The sequence below is a fragment of the Bos indicus genome, chromosome 19 (genome assembly GCF_029378745.1).
Source record: "Bos indicus isolate NIAB-ARS_2022 breed Sahiwal x Tharparkar chromosome 19, NIAB-ARS_B.indTharparkar_mat_pri_1.0, whole genome shotgun sequence".
In the NCBI taxonomy this organism is placed as follows: Eukaryota; Metazoa; Chordata; class Mammalia; order Artiodactyla; family Bovidae; genus Bos; species Bos indicus.
This window is the reverse complement of record NC_091778.1, coordinates 26658651-26675054: the sequence shown is the minus strand read 5'-3', so window position 1 is coordinate 26675054 and position 16404 is coordinate 26658651. Positions and strand designations below refer to the sequence as shown.

The following is a 16404-nucleotide window of genomic DNA, read 5'->3' as shown; positions in this document are numbered from 1 at the left end:
AGGCCGTCCGCCATGCACCACACCAAACCCTGCTCCGGCTCCCTCCCGCATCACCCTCAGCCAAGCTGAGTCACTTGCAGTCAGTTCCCAGAATATACACTTGCTCTGCCACCTCCTGACCCTTCCTTTTGCTGCTGCCTCTGTCATAAAGGCTCATCCAAGCTCAGGCCCTTCACAGACAACCCCTTCCAACTTTCAAAAAATCAACCTTGTCCCTGAGTCAGGTTTAGCTGCTCCTCTTTAGGGCCCACAATTCTCTGTCTCCCCTGCCATTCTTTATGGCTATTGCCACACTGCACTGTCGTTGTTGGCTAGTTTTTCCACCTCCCCTTCTAGACTAGATGACGTGACATCCGAGTCCACCTACACCCTGCACAGGTACCCAGTTGTGTTTGTCGAATGAATGAATGAGCAAGTGAAAGAACGAACAGATGACTGAATGAACAAAAACGGAATAAACCACCTTCTCCCCCTCTCTGCTTCTACCAGCCCCACACCCCCACCTCCACCCACCTGGCACTGGGTTTGGTACTTCTTGGTGGGCCGGCCCACAATGAAGATCTGGGAGGGCGGCAGGCCCAGCACGCTGTAGACGGAGATGTCCTTCGTGGAGCCGTAGGCTGCGCTGATTTTGATGAAACACTGAAATACAGGGCAGCTGATGGGGGCAGGGGCAGCGCATCCGCCACGAAGGATTCCTAGATGTCCCCCCGGGGAGCACTGGTGGGGGGCCCTTTTCTGCACACAGACAGACTCCAGGTCACGGGTCCACCTTGCATCAGGGGCCACCCTCTGCAGTGGCCTCCCCTTCCTAAACCTCACCATTCTCATCCATCAGTGGAGATGGAGGAGATACACACCTCGCTGGGCAGTAAAAGGACCGATGAAATGCACATGAGTGTGCTTTGCCAACTGGGCATCCGCTTGGACAATCGGAGCATGTGGGGTAAAGGAGGGGCTCCCCCCAGGTTAAGGGAGGAGGAGCGGCCGAGGAGGGTGGCCAAGGACTCACCCCTCCCTGGCCAAAGCCCCTCCCCCGCCGGACCCTCACCTCCTGCATCAGGTTGCGCAGGAAGATGGCCTTCTGCCGTAGCGGGTCGTGCACCAGCCCGTCGGAGAAGAAGATCATGCCCTGTGGGAAGTTGTGCTGGGACAGCCACGACACCACCCGCTGCTTCTGCATGTCTGGCCGTCCCGTGATGTAGAGGATCATGTAGCCCAGGTCCTGCCAGTGCCTAGGGAGAGGATATTTCAGGGTCCAGCCCTCGCCCAGTGCAAGCCACCCACTGCCCAGCAGCCCACACCCCCTGCTTTCCCCCCTACCCCCAAGAAGCTGGAGGAGCTGTTCCAGGGCATGGTAGGGGAAAACAAGGGGGACCCAGAAATTCACACCCCGAGTCCCCATGAGTCCTAGCCATTCCCCCCAGATGGCCACAGGTGCCAACCGCATGCCCACAGCCCAGCTGGTCCCCCACCCCTGCCCTCTCTGCTTGGGTCCCCTTCTCCCTGATGCCACTGCCATCACTCAAGTTTCTGGAGCCAGAGACAAGCCACTTGGATTCCTCCCTTTCCCTCCGTCTCCCTGCCAGTCAGCGAGCCTTTGATTCTACCAGGCAGCATCTTCACTCCACCCTCTCACTTTAACTCCACTTCTAAGCCTCAGCTCAGGCCTACTAAACTGGTCCCCAAGAACTCCCAGGACCGCTATCGGTCCACTTTTGGCATGCTGACGATTCAGAGTCCTGGAGGACAGTTTCTTGTGCCCATGACTTATTTTCTTCCACTGGACTGTGAGTTTCCTCCAACTAGGAGCTCTTTCTGCATCAGTCCCAGAGCATAGAGCCTGGCCCAGAACCGGCCTCGGAAGACTGGAGGGAGGCAGACAGGAAGGGAGGAACTCAAGTGGTACCTCTTTTGTTTTTCTCTTGGCAAAATCCTTTTGCACATTTCTCCACAGTACAACAGCCCTGGGAGGTTGTTTCCAGCCACACTTCCCACCCTGTCCTAAACTGGCCTCCAACACGCAATGGCCCTGAACTTATCCCTACACATGGTCTGTTCTTCCCTGTCCTTCTCACCTTCTTGGCCTATCAAACTCAGTCCTGTATTTTCTTCCTTTTGCCTTTCTGTTTGTGCTCATCTTTGTACAGTGGCATGGATTGAAATATATATGTGCCTGTCCTTCAAGGGCAGACTCAAATGCCACCTCTCCCAGGAAGCCTGCTCTGCTTTCTCCAATCAGCTATAAAAAGTCCAGTCTCTTAATTGGCACTGTGCGTTAGCTAGTCTCGAAAGAAGGGGCCCCCAGTGAGCCACGTGTCCCAGCATTCACACCTTTATGTGTTCCCTTCCTCTTTGAAACTGGGCTGATCCTGGGATTAGCTTGGAACTAATAGAACAAGTGTAGTGGGAAAGACACTGAATCCCAAGGCTGGGTACTAAGAAGGCTTGTAGCTTCCAGCTGGGTATCTGGAAACCATAGTAGGCCAGTTACCAGCAGGGAAGCCCGTCACCAGGTACCAAGTCTGGCTAGTCTGAGATCACCCAGGCTGGCCACCTGGAGCAGCCACATGGAGAGAGAAAAAGACAGACCCCAGCCAAGGAACAAGATATAAGAATTCATCACCCATCTTGAACATCTTGAACATCCAGCCCTTAGATGACTCCCAGCCCAGACCACAATCTGACTACCATTTCTGGAGAGGCCCCCTCTGAGAACCTCCCAGCAGAACCCAATCAAAACGATGTCATAGAATAATAAACTACTATCATAAGTCACTAAAAATGGAGCCATTTGCTCCATGGCGATTGGTAATCAGAACAATTTTATCCTGATTGGGATCTGAATGCAAGAGACCCGTCCTGATTCACTGCACAGAATGCTCTGACGGTGTTAGGCTAAACGGAGAGAGGGAGGCAGGGAGGAACAGAAGGCTGGAAGGTGGTGGAGCTTCTCAAGAACGCTCAGTAAATTACTCCTGCAGGTGAAGCTAGGACTCCTGGCTCCCAGCCCAGAGACTAGTGGAATTCCTAGAGGAAACTAGAAAAACACAGCCCACCTCCCGCACAGTCACTGGTTCCTTCCCCAGAGGATATGTCCCCTGCAGGAAGGAAGCACTCACCGGACAACGTCCACTGCCCCTGGCCGGACCTTGGGGTCACTTCCCATGATGGACACGCTGGCGGCAAAGGAGCCGTCGATGCTGAAGACCACGCACTCCATGCCCCGGGGCAGCACTGTGAGGTAGCTCATCGCGCAGGTCTGGTCACCCCTGAAAAGTGCCCACCTGGGGGTTAGCTGTGCACTCAGGGTCAGGTGTCAGCCTGAGGCCAACATCAGCCCTTGGTCAGAGTCAGAGCTCAATCGGGGCCAGGATGAGAGAGAAGCCGGTGGCACCTCCTGATGCTAAAGCTGTAACCACATCCATTTTCCTCTCTCCCAGCAGACAGGGATGGGGCCCAAGACAGCATCCCCAGGACCCCATCTTCTGAACAGGCCTGGAAGGGCCATGGAATTGGGTGAAACCACCGTGAGAATGTCCCCTGGGTCTGACCTGACGACCATCTTCACGGGGTAGACACCGACCCCCAGGCGCCTGGGCCGTGGCACGCTGTATGTGATGCGCCCACTGCTGTTGGTGATCTCTGTGTCCAGGTGCACCCAGCGGCCGGAGGACGGCTCTGCCATCACCAGGATGTCCACCTGCAGGAGGCGAGGGGGCCAGGGGACTCGCTGAAAGCTGGGGAAGGGGCTGGACTTGGGAGCTCTCTGCCAAGACCGCAGGGCTCGGGGTCCCCACTTAATGCTAGTTCCTGGCTCCCACCATCCTTTCTCTTTCCTCTGCAGCCATACCTGCTTCTCCAAAGCACCCAGTCCATCCCTCACTGACCCGGGTGAGCATCTCCCAGCTCATGCAGCGAGCCCTTCCCTGCAGCCCTCGGCCCAGGTGCCATCTGGTACCCAGGAAGGAGGGCCCAGCTTCTGTACCTTCTCGCCGGTCAGGGCCACCATGTCGAGGGGCCCGTACATGAACCTCCCCACCAGGACCTGGGGGCCGTCTTCGGCAGCAATCACGTCGTTGGCCCGGTGGTTGGCAGTGACATTCTGGAAGGACAGAAACCAGTTCAACCTCTGCAAGGGGACTTGACTTTGCTTTTGATTTGCATTGTCCTCAGGATGGGTTGGAGGATGGTCCCCTGTGAAATCTTGCCTTTCTTCCTTATTAATCCCATTAAAGTTTCCAAGACGTGTCCCCACAGAACCCCTGAAGAAAACAGACCCTTAAAAACTTCATATCATCTCCAAGGCGTGCTAGACTCCCACAAATGAATATCCTCTGCTCTTAACGCTCCCCACGGCCCAGAGGTGACAGCCAGTCCTCAGAGCCTGGCATCCTTCTAGAAGGCCAGGTTGGAAACTTCGGGTCACCGTCGCTTCTTCCTTCCACATCACGGCTCATATCCAGTAGCCATTTACCATCCGTCTTCGCTTAGTGGGCGATTTAAATGTGAAGAGTAGAGAGAACAGTGTAGGAAGCTTCATGTGGCTGGAAACCAGTCACAGCCTCTGGCTCCCTTCTTCCTTTGCAGGATCCCCCACCCCACCCCTGCCCCAATCCAGATTATTCTGGAGCAATTCTGGACATCGCATCATTTGTTTGTAACTATATCCCAGCATCCCCATCCTTTTTCATGTCTGGTTTTAATTCATTCCACAGCTCCCAGCCAGGACTACCTACCACTCCCAGCCTGGCTTCAAGACCCCAGACCACTGAATTTTTACAAAACTGCCTACATCAGTGTCTCTGCCCACACCCCAGGTACCTCTCTCGTGGACTCTGCTAGTAGCATCTTAAAGGAGCCCCTTATTCAAAACACAGCCCCCATGGCAGATTCACTGTCTTTACAAAGCACAGAACTTTTAAGCTCCTGGCTCCAAATCCTGAGCCTGGCATCAAAACTTTGCTGGGAAACCATTTCAGTCCCCTCTCACGCTGCTGCCCTTGGAAGCCCAGCTGGTTCTTTCAGGTCAGGCTCTGCAGAGAGGCCTCAGGGCCTTCGCCCACACTGATTCCCCATCCCCCCAACCCCCTGACTCTCCAGAGAGGCCTCAGGGCCTTCGCTCACACTGATTCCCCATCCCCCCGACCCCCTGACTCTCCACAGCATCCCTGGTCCTCTGTCTCCACATTCCGCCCATCCACTATGACCTGACTCAACTTCTTCTCTAAGAAGCACCTGGGGACTCTCCAGACACAGTCTCTGCTGCTGCTGCTGCTGCTAAGTTGCTTCAGTCGTGTCCAACTCTTTGCAACCCCATGGACTGCAGCCTACCAGGTTCCTCCATCCATGGGATTTTCCAGGCAAGACTACTGAAGTGGGCTGCCATTGCCTTCTCTGGACACAGTCTCTGCTGCTGCTGCTGCTAAGTCGCTTCAGTCGTGTCCGACTCTGTGCAACCCCATAGACGGCAGCCCACCAGGCTCCCCCGTCCCTGGGATTCTCCAGGCAAGAACACTGGAGTGGGTTGCCATTTCCTTCTCCAATGCATGAAACTGAAAAGTGAAAGTGAAGTCACTCAGCCGTGTCCGACTCTTAGCGACCCCATGGACTGTAGCCCACCAGGCTCCTCCATCCTGGGATTTTCCAGGCAAGAGTACTGGCGTGGGGTGCCATTGCCTTCTCCTGGACACAGTCTCTACCTTCTCTCAATTCCCACAGTATTTTAATTCAATAGTTCAACAAATATCTGCGGGTACCTCATCCCCGCTGGTCCCTGGGCTGGGCTCTGGGTATGTAGAGAGGAACCAGTCATGGACCCTGACCTGGAGACACTTAGTCAAGTGAGGAATTCAGGCCCCCCAACAAGAATTCTGATGGCAGAAGATTCCATTCATGGAAATAAACACATGGAAAGATGCCATAAAACGAAACTGAGTACTGTCACAAGCCACAACGTGAATGAACCTTGAAAACATTATGCTCAGTGAAAGTAGCCAGACATAAAGGACTACATATTGTATGATTGCATTACATTTAATGTCCAGAATAAGTAAATCTATAGACACAGAAAGTAGATTACTGGTTGCTCAGCGTTAGGGGTGGGAGTAAGGGGCTGTGGAGGGGGATAGTGGCTAAAGGGTAAGGGGTTTCTTTTGGAGGTGATGAAAATGTTCTAAAATTAACTGTGATGATAGCTGCACACAGTTGTAACTATACTAAGACACACTGAATTGCATACTTTAAGTGGGTGAACTGTGTAAAGTGTGGTTATAGCTCAATAAAAATGTTTACCAAAAAAGAGCTGATTTATGGATCACCTTCTACCATTTAAGACTATTCTTGGGGTTCATGTCTGAGGTTCCCACAAGACTATAAGTGCCCCCCATAGCAGTGGCTCTGTCTGTATATTCTTGTGCCCCACTGCCTGCCAGAAGGCCAGGGACAAAGTGAACACGGATGATTGTTGCTGAGTAAATGAATGTATGTGGGCCGAACTCCTACTCATACTTCAATACCTTGCAGAGGTGACACTTCTTCAGGGAAGCCCTGCACAGCTTACCCTGACAATCCTTCTCTCCACCTTCTTCCTAATCCGGGCCTCCCTCTATGTCCTGGCAAATGCCACCCCAGGCTGTGAGCCCCACGGTTGTGGGGAGAACTCTTTCTGACTCATGTGCCCATCTACAGACGCCTGGCATACAGCTCCATATTTGGCATCTCATCTCCATCTTCAGTGCCCTGGACCTGCACCCATGGTGCTCCTGTGGAGCCAGGCCACAGGGAACCAGCTCCCCCATCTCATCTGCTCCACACCCCCACCCCACCTCTACAGAAATCCTGGGGGCCTCGTCTAAGCATGAATCCCAGCATGTATCAGCATGGAGCTCTAACCCAAGCCCTTCCTGGCCATGTGGATGCCCCATCCCCTGGGGACAGCCCCAACCCATAGGCGCCTCCGACAAGCACATACCCGCAGCTTGACCTGGGTCCTCTTACGAAGCCACTTCTCACGGGGGTTTTCAGGGCTCAGTGCCGCGGGGTCCAGGCCAGCGCTCTCCTTGACGTTCACACTCTCATAGCGCATCACCTGATCAACAGCCCAGCAGGACTCCGGGTCAGGCTGTCCGGACACCCCCGCCTCCTCCTCCTGGTGTCAGGGCCCTCCAGCTTACAGCCAGGCCCTTCTCCAAGCCTCCCCACCTCCCAGCCTGGGACCCTCAGGGCAGCCTTTCTGCCCACCTGTCCTGACAGCTGGGGCCAGACCACTGTCTCTCAAATGCTCTGCCCTGGGAGCAGCCCCTGCTTTTGACACCCCAACCTAGGAACCACCTGGGTCTGTACCCATTCTCTGCCTTCCCCCTGCCCCCGTCATGGTGGGTGACCATTATCGAAGGCCAGCTGGAGCCCTGGTCCCAGCTCCACCCACCTGCTCAAGAACATGATGGAGCAAGCTCCCCTGTCAACCCTGCATCACTGGTTAGCCCCTCACTACTGGCTCATTCTCCTTAGCATCTAAATTAGCATCCCGACTCCTTAGCATCTCATAGAGACTTTGCTGGCGGTCCAGTGGTTAAGGCTCGAGTTTGATCCCTAGTCAGGGAACTAACATCCCTCATGCCACACGGCCTGATCAAAACAAAAAAAAAGAAACAGTTTTTTTCTCTTTTTTCAAAAATCTAATAAATAAATAAATAGTAAACATGTGTTCTGGCACCTCTTTCTAGGATCCCTCTCCAACAACCATCACATGTCCCTGATCTCCTTGACAGCAACAGATCACAAAAGACTTAGCCTGCACTATCTCCCCTTCCTCACTGCTGCCTCTCCTCCCCCAACTCCAGGCAGGCTTCTGACCCCGTGGCTCCACTGAAGCTATTCCTGCCAAGGCCCCGTGACCTCCATCCTGCCCAGCTCAGAGGCCCCCTCCCATCTATCCACTCTGATCCACCTCTGACCTCAAGGGGTGTCCTCCTCTATTTCTTTCAGTGGCTCCTCCTCTCTCCCCAGAGGGGCTCCAGGACTCCTCCCTGAACTTCTCTATCCACAGTGACTCCCTCAATCTGTGATATTGTGATTTATAATAAGAAGTAAATGTTTCGTCTTTGTCCAGCTTCAGGCACAAAGCTCCTAAAATCCTTGGAATTTCCTAAGCAAGAGGTACAAAGGTGTCTTTTGTTATGTTAATGAAGTGAGTTGCACCGTGTCTTAGGATGGGGCTGGTTGCCAGGAGAACCCATGGGCAGGATTTAATCAATCGAGTCTGTAAAGAAGGCTCCATAAAAACCCAAAAGGATGGGGTTCAGAGAGCTTCCAGGTTGGTAAGCCATGGAGCTCTGGGGACAGTGGCGCCCTCTGAGAGGGCATGGAAAACTCAACTCCTTTCCCCATACCCTGTCCTTTGCATCTCTTCCATCTAGCTGTTCCTGAGTTACATCTTTTATGTGCCCAGTCACTTCAGTCATGTCTGACTCTCTGCAACCCCCTAGACTGTAGCATGCCAGACGCCTCTGTCCATGGGATTCTCTGGGCAAGAAGAACGCTGAAGTGGATTGCCATGTCCTGCTCCAAGGGATCTTCCCAACCCAGGGATCGAACCCGCATCTCTTGTGTCTCCACCTCCTTGGCCATGGAAGGTGCATGCAGTCCAGCCCCCTCCTCCCAGGCTCTCTCTCAGTCACTGGCCTCTCTGCTCCACCTATTTTACAGATGAGGACACTGAGACCCACAGGAGAACAGGCGTGATGACTCCAATCTCCAAGTTGAAACATGGGCACATTCTCCTACATGGCATCTATTTAATTGTCTAGAAAGTGCCATGACATTGACCAGAAGTCATATTCCTTATGAAAACGGTTGTCTGTCCAGGTCACTCCCCCCTCCACTTGCCATGCTCCAGTGTCCAGTGTGACCGGCAAGGCAAGCGTCTTCTCCCTGGAGGCTGGGCCCTCCCAGGCAGGGGCGGCATACCTGTCTCAGGATGAAGGCCACCACGTCCGTGGACTCCCAGTAGCTGGCGTGGAAGAGGTGGGGCAGGGCCACGGTGGGGAAGGCTGTGAGGACGTCAGGGCAGTACAGGGCGTAGTCGATGCGCTTGGAGCCCCACCACTTGGCTGTGACTGTGGATCCGAGAGGGAGGTGAGGACTGGACCTTGACCCAAGAGGCAGTGCGTGTGGGACCCCCAGGGTGCAGATCCAGTGGTGGACACGCCACTAGGACACGAATTTGGAGCCAGAGCACTCAGCTCAAAATGAGCTCTAGGACATGTGCCAGTCTTTCCCCAGCTTCAACGACCCCCCCAGTCCCCTCACCCACCCAACTGGCCTCCAGGTCACATGCTGCAAACTGATCCCCAGAACGAGGGCCAGATCCACAGACATATAGAGTCTCACCCCAGGGTTGCTGGTCAGAGGGACTCCCGTGGGGAAACTGAACATTGGGATTAGGGCTCTGGCTGAGGTCAGAGCTCAGACCACAGTCAGAGGTCAGGACCCCTGTCCAGGTCAGAGGTCACAGTTCTCTCTGAGATCAGAGCTCAGTCTAGATGTCCTGTTCCCCTCCTCCACGATCCTCAACAGCCCTGGCAGGGAACCAGTGCCCACCCGGAGGAAGCCCCTTTCCCGCGAATCCAGGTGGGGCCCAGGAGACCCTCACTCACTGCGGGAGGCACCCACGGGGGCCAAGCTGTCCGAGGACTCCGAGCTCTCACTGGAGCTGCCCTGGCTGATCCTCCGTGCCTGGCGCTGGGATCTCGGGGCCTGAGGGGGTGAGGCGGGGGCATCCAGAAGCGGCGGGCTCCCCCGGGAGCTGCCCTCCAGGAAGAGGGCACTGTGGGTATGCAGGGCATCAGCTGGAGGGGGAATTTCACAGTCAAGTCTGCATGGTGGTAGTTTAGTCACTAAATCATGTCCAATTCTTGCAACTCCATGGACTGTAGCCCTTCAGGCTCCTCTATCCATGGGATTCTCTAGGCACAAATACTGGAGTGGGTTGCCATTTCCTTCTCCAGGGGATCTTCCCACCCCAGGGATCGAACCCTGGTCTCCTGCATTGCAAACAGATTCTTTACCAACCGAGTTGTGAGGGAAGCCCAAAATAGAGGGCGGCATGCCTGAACAGGGACTTGAACCCTGGACCCTCAGATTAAAAGTCTGATGCTCTACCAACTGAGCTACTTAGCCCCGCCTCAAGGACAAGTGGTGGGTCTCAAATGGAGCTGCCCGGGCAGTGCCAGCCCCATGCTGGGTGGGAGTCTGGGCACCTGGGGAGGAGCCCACACCTCTCATCCCAGGGCCTGACCAGAACCCCTTCACCAGGTACCCGTTGGTTTCACATCCTCCAAGCCATGGGTTATGCAGGCACAAGTCAGGGTCCCAACCGTCACTCCAACCCCAACAGAGCTGCCGAGGGCACCTCTGGGACACTGCACCCAAAGCCCCAGCTGAGGTCACAGGTGACAACCATGAGCTTTGTAACACACTCCTCTCAGCCTTGGAGGATTGCGGCTGAGCCCGGACGTAAATGAGCCTGGGGGCAAGGGCGCCCTCTGGGGGCAGGAGGATGCCCTGACCAGAGACCGGCACATTTTAGGATGCCCTTCTCCCTGGTGACTCAGAAGGTAAAGAATCTGCCTGTAATGCGGGAGACCTGGGTTTGACCCCTGTGTTGGGAAGATTCTCTGGAGAAGGGAATGGCTGCCCACTGCAGTATTCTTGCCTGGAGAATTCCATGAACAGAGGAGCCTGGAGGGCTATAGTCCACGAGGTCGCAAAGTTGGACACGATTGAGTGACTTTCATTTTTCTATCTATAGAACCCCTCTATTAATAAAAACTCCTGACAAAACAGGACTTTGGAAACTAAGTTTCCTTTGATATGGGGTGGAAAGGGGTAAGCTGGGTTTAAATCCTGAATAAGACACACGCAAGGCAGCACATCCCCTCCGCCCCCCCCCCCCCGCCGGCCCCCCAACTCCAATCTGGCCCAAATCTCTGAACAGGGTCTGGCTAAACTTTCAAGGCTCTGATCTCCAAGCCCTGACTGTCCATCCCAGGCCTCCCCTTGGCCTCAACCCAGTCCATGCCTAGCTTACCCCATGTGAGCCCCGTAGGCCACTGGCCCTCCCCCAGTCCACCTCCCTTGCTCCTGCTGCTCCTCCACCCAGAAGATCCCTCAAAACCCACCCTCTAGCTCTTCACCTGTACAAATGCCTTGGTTGAAGACCCCCTCTTCCAAGAAGCCCACCAGGGTGACCCACTCCCTGACCTGCACCTCTAGAGTCCAGGCACTCAGCATGGATCCCAGACTTGCAATCAGGTCTGACATCTCAGTATTACACAGCCAGTATTACGCTGGCCCCAGACACAGGAGCTAATCAGGGGGCAGAGCCCAAAGATGCCTCCTGCAGAGCAGGAGCTCACACAGGTGGGCTGCCCCAAAGGCAGGTGAGTCAGAGGTCTTCCTGTCCACGCCACCCCCCACTCCCCCAAAAGTACTTTGTTCAGACTTTGTTCAGGTGAGTCTAGCCACTCTGACATCTGACAGCTTGGACGGGCTGGACCAGAGAGGGTGGCCCTAGGGCACCACCTGCATGGAGCCCAGCCTCCAGCTCAGCACACTCTGACACCCCCGAGAGCTTACCAAGGAGGAGGGGCTGTCCGTCGCCCAGTGGGAACCTCTGATAGCGGGGCACGCTGACAGGTGGCACCAGGTGGAACTTGGGCTCCAGCAGTGGTTCAAGCCGGGAGGCGGAGGGGTCTGCGCAGTGGAAGAAGCTGTAGACCTGACTGCAGGCGGGACGTACCTGGAAACCTTGGGGGGTGGGGGGAGGACACACAGGAAGCCCCTTGAACACCTGCTGCCTTGGTCCTAGGAGGCTCCCTCGACTGCAACTTTGAGAAACCTACTCCTCTGCTCAAGAACCTTCCATGGCTCCTGCTACCAACAGAATCAAAGCCACTTGGTTCAGCTTAACCCTCAAGGCCTTGCCAACCTACCCCACTTGGAAGCACCACTGTAGGCACCCAGCACTGGGGCCGTGATGGACAGCTGCTTTCCATTCTCTGTGCCTTTGCTCAAGCTCCCCCTGCTCTTAGCAGGATGTCCTCCACTGTTTCCATTGATCAAACTCCTTTCAATTCTGGCTGTCACTTAGTTGCTACCTGATCTATGAAGCAGACCTAGGGTCCTTCATTCAGGATCAGCTGCCTCTTTCTTCTGCCCAGCTAAATTCCCAGAACTGGGGTAGTAAGTAAACTTAGTTTGTCAGAGAGGGCCGAACACTTCTCCCATTGACCAGCAGGTGTCTCCACTGAGGCCTCATCGCATCATCTCGCTGCCCTGTCGGTCTCAGTCAGGGCACTGGACCGTCCAGCATCCTGGGAACCCTAGGTTTTCTTAGCAACGTTAACCACAGCTGTGAGATTCTGCCTGTTTCCCCTACTTCTATCAGAGCCCCTCCACTCCCGACTTTGTATCTACGATCAACAGTCGTAGTGCAGTTTGTTGGTAAGCTTTGGGACAAAAGAATTTGGAGGATCCCTGATCCATTGTGCTCCCAGGGGCCTCCAGCCTCTTATATCCTCAGAGTCACTGCTAAACCATCTTCTGGTGCAAATCACCTCTGGAAGTATATCAGAGGAATGGGGGAAGGCATTCAAGGCTGTGGGGACCTTGCAAGCAGAGGCACTGAGGTGGAGGGGGCGGATCTGCAGGGGGCAGTAAGACCAACCTGGCTGCAGGGGGCCTACCTGGGTATTGGGGAAGGAGCGGGTGGGTACAGTAGGGTTTCTCTTCCCAGAAAGCATGACAACCAGGCAACGGAGCCTGTGGTAGGGAGTGAAATCCACCAGGGGCTGCCTCACCTGGCCCCATCGGGGAAGTTGCCCCACTCTCCCTCCTGCCTCCATCCCTTTCTTCTTCTTCCTTGCCTCTCTTTCCATCTACCCCCAATTCTCTGGTCCTCCCCACCCCTACTCTCCCCAGTTCCAGGTCCTGACACAGTGCCCTAGTGACTCAAAGGCATCTCAGGCCCCAGCCAGCATCACACCCACCATCCAGTCCGGGCAGCACTGTCCTCCGCATGGCCAGGACCAGGCCCAGGGGTGAGCCGAAGAGGAAGAAGTCGGACACCTCAAAATCCAAGCGGCCCAGGCTGACCTCGGGGACCTGGGGGCCCCCGGCTGCTGGGGAATCGGCTTCGTCCTTCAGCACACTGGAGTGGATGCTGGCCCAGGGAGGAAGACAGGGGAGTGCAGGTTAGGGGGGGAACTGAGCATACAGAGGGCTGAGAGCTGAAGAAGCGATGCTTTCAAACTGCGGTGCTGGAGAAGACTCTTGAGAGCTCCTTGGACAGCAAGGAGATCAAACCAGCCAATCCTAAAGGAAGTCAACCCTGAATATTCATTGGAAGGACTGATACTGACGCTCCAGTACTTTGGGAACCTGATGTGGAAAAGACCCTGATGCTGGGCAAGACTGAGGGCAGGAGGAGAAGGGGGCGACAGAGGATGAGATGGCATTACCAACTCAATGGACACGAGTTTGAACAAACTCTGGGAGATGGTGAAGGACAGGGAAGCCTGGTGTGCTGCAGTCCATGGGGTCGCAAAGAGTCAGACTTGACTGAGCGACTGAACAACAACAAGCACTCAGGAGTGAGCACCTAGCAGGGCAGCCTGATGTCTGAGTTGCAGCACCCAGCGCTGGATCTCTGCGGCAGGGCTCAGCCCGGGACCCACTTGCTTGATCACCAACACAAATTGGTGACCATCTCAGCATCTGCCACCAAGGCCTGGCCAACATTTGACTAAGGCAGGAGTCAGCCAACTTTTCCTATAAAGGGCCAGATGGTAAATATTTCAGACTTTGGGGTCCATATCGCCTCCATCACATCTACTTCACACTGCTGCATGGCACTCGGGCGATACGTGAATAAACCCATGTGACTGTGATCCAATAAAATAATCTTCCTTAAAACGGACTGAGCACATGAAACCTAAGCCTCCTGCCTCATCGTGCTGGTTTTGTGATGGCCACACTGTGAATTCCTGTCCAACAGAGAAGCCCAGCCTGGCCGGACAGCTGGGCATCATCGGTCCTGCCAGGATGAGGGCTTTCATGGTAACTCGTGTTCCAGGCAACCCGCAGACACAGATGCAAACAGCTTGGTTTTTCCTCCCCTCCAGCTCACAGAGGAAATCGAGCTTAAAGAGAAAAACAGGAGCCACACAGAATTCCAATGGTTCCCATCCCAGGCACCATTGCCTCAAAGAGCTCAAGTTGATGTGCAGACCCAGAGCAGGCTGCCAAAAATAGGCAGGAAAACTGGGGACCTCCCAAAACTTTCAGCTGCATTCAGGTACCACTCAGGGTTTCAGAAAATCCAGTGGCACACGATCTATGAATACATTTTTGTTATTGTGTAGTCGCTAAGTCCCAGCCAATTCTTTTGCAACCCCATGGGCTGTAGCCCGCCAGGCTCCTCTGTCCATGGGATTTCCCAGGCAAGAAGTGGGTTGCCATTTCCTTCTCCAGAGGATCTGCCCAAACCAGAGACTGAACCTGCATCTCCTGCATTGCAGGCGGATCCTTTACCACTGAGCCACCTGGGAAGCCCCATGAATCCATTAATGGAATGCAAATTCCACCAAAATACGCAAGTTGGAGGAAAAAGGGAATTTTAGAAATAAGCTTCGAAATGTGTGCCAGTCCCCCATCGCTTGTGGGCGAGGGTCTGGGCAGTGGAATCTGAATCCCCACACACCCTCTGCCTCTTGCAATTGGAGCATCTTGCAGTGAGAATGACGACCCTGCTGTTAAACAATTCATATTTCATGTACAGCGTGGTCCCTAAACACATACCAACTACTTAATTGCCAGAGAAACAGCCATCTGTCCCTGCACCAGAGGAAAGAGCTGGCTGCACTGGACCAGCCACTGAGAGCCTCCAACTTCACGTCACTCTCCAAATGTGGGGTTTTCTTAAAGGATTTTTCAAGGATGAACCAGAAATGTTAGGATTTTACCCTGCAACCTGACTTGAAATGTAGCTGCTTCCCTCAAGAATAATCTTTCAGAGGGCCTTTGAATAGTCAGAGGTTTCAATATGCAGAGCCTTTGACCTAATAATTCTTCCTCCAGGAACCCATCTGAATAAAATAGCCCTAATATATACCTAAACATTTATGCACAAAGATGTTTCCGGACTGCTGTTTATAATCATAAAGAATTGGAAAAAAAGCCGAAGTGTCCAGTTACTGGGACTGTGCAAGATATCATCCATTCACTTAATAAAACATTGTTAAGAATATTTATCAGAATATTTATATTAAGAATATTTTTCATCATATGGTGAAAGACCATAATATAAGAGTTTTGTTTTGTTTTTTTTTTCTCTAAGTAAACCTACAGGCAAATCTTCCTTGGTGGCTCAGACAGTAAAGAAATTGCCGGCAATGCAGGAGCCCTGGGTTCAATCCCTGGGTCAGGAAAATCCCCTGCAGAAGGAAATGGCAACCCACTCCAGTATTCTTGCCTGGAGAATCCCATGGACAGAGAAGCCTGGCAGGCTACAGTCCATGGGATCGCAAACACATGACTGAACTCTCAGACATGACTGAGCGACTAAGACTTTCGCTTTCACAAGCAAAGCATGTAAAAAATATACTGAAAGGAATTAATATCCAATGTGTTAGCAGTGGTGAGAGGATACATTTTCCAAATGTTGTGATGACCTGGTGCTACTTATCATTTGGATAGAAAAGGAGGATGGGAGGAGAGAACTGAGGAGAAAGGGGAGAAGAAAAGAGGCATTTCTTCTCACTTGGACTTATGTTCAATGCTCATATGAATCCTGAAAAAATACTCATATGAATCCTGAATGAATGGTTGGATGGCATCACTCAATGAGCATGAGTTTGGGCAAACTCCAGGAGATGGTGAAGGACGGGAAAGCTTGGCACGCTGCACAGTGCTTGGGGTCGGAAAGAGTCGGAAAGACTGAAGAACAACAGATTCATTTAACCAGTGTCCATTAACGTGCTCCTTCTAGAAAGTTAAAGGGTGGGCAGTTCCATGGAGGGACCTGGCTGGTCTTTGAATAAAAGTGCATTGCTTACGGCAGAATCTAACACAACGTTTAAAGCAACTATACCCCAATTTAAAAAAAAAAAAAAAGGATACTGGTGCCCGGCACTGGGAGACCCCGGCTCTCCAGTAACTGGTTGTGTGATCCATGGAAAGTTCCTGACCTACCTGGCCTTTGCTGGCCCATTTGAGAAATACCAAGAACACAATACTAAGAAATGCTAAGAAATACAAAACACACCTACTTCTGTTCTTTCACCAGATTCTTAAAACCATCAGTGAAGTAGGCTGGGCAGCATCTACCCTCTTGGTGAGACC

At 53.5% G+C, this 16404-nt stretch overlaps 1 protein-coding gene and 1 non-coding gene across 2 annotated transcripts in view; both read right to left on the bottom strand.

Moving 5' to 3' along the window:
• Window positions 1-16404, bottom strand: part of PITPNM3 (PITPNM family member 3) — a 97020-nt gene that overhangs the window by 5377 nt on the left and 75239 nt on the right. The window contains exons 10-19 of the mRNA XM_070772885.1: window positions 13053-13225; window positions 11641-11811; window positions 9660-9851; window positions 8971-9119; window positions 6974-7090; window positions 3989-4105; window positions 3555-3703; window positions 3123-3272; window positions 1052-1235; window positions 514-642 (exon numbers count right to left, since the gene is read on the bottom strand). Coding sequence (XP_070628986.1) covers window positions 514-642; window positions 1052-1235; window positions 3123-3272; window positions 3555-3703; window positions 3989-4105; window positions 6974-7090; window positions 8971-9119; window positions 9660-9851; window positions 11641-11811; window positions 13053-13225 — 1531 coding nt within the window. The remainder of the gene's footprint in view (window positions 1-513; window positions 643-1051; window positions 1236-3122; window positions 3273-3554; window positions 3704-3988; window positions 4106-6973; window positions 7091-8970; window positions 9120-9659; window positions 9852-11640; window positions 11812-13052; window positions 13226-16404) is intronic.
• TRNAK-UUU (transfer RNA lysine (anticodon UUU)) lies at window positions 10110-10182 on the bottom strand. The gene has a single exon. It is a non-coding gene; the product is annotated as a tRNA-Lys (tRNA).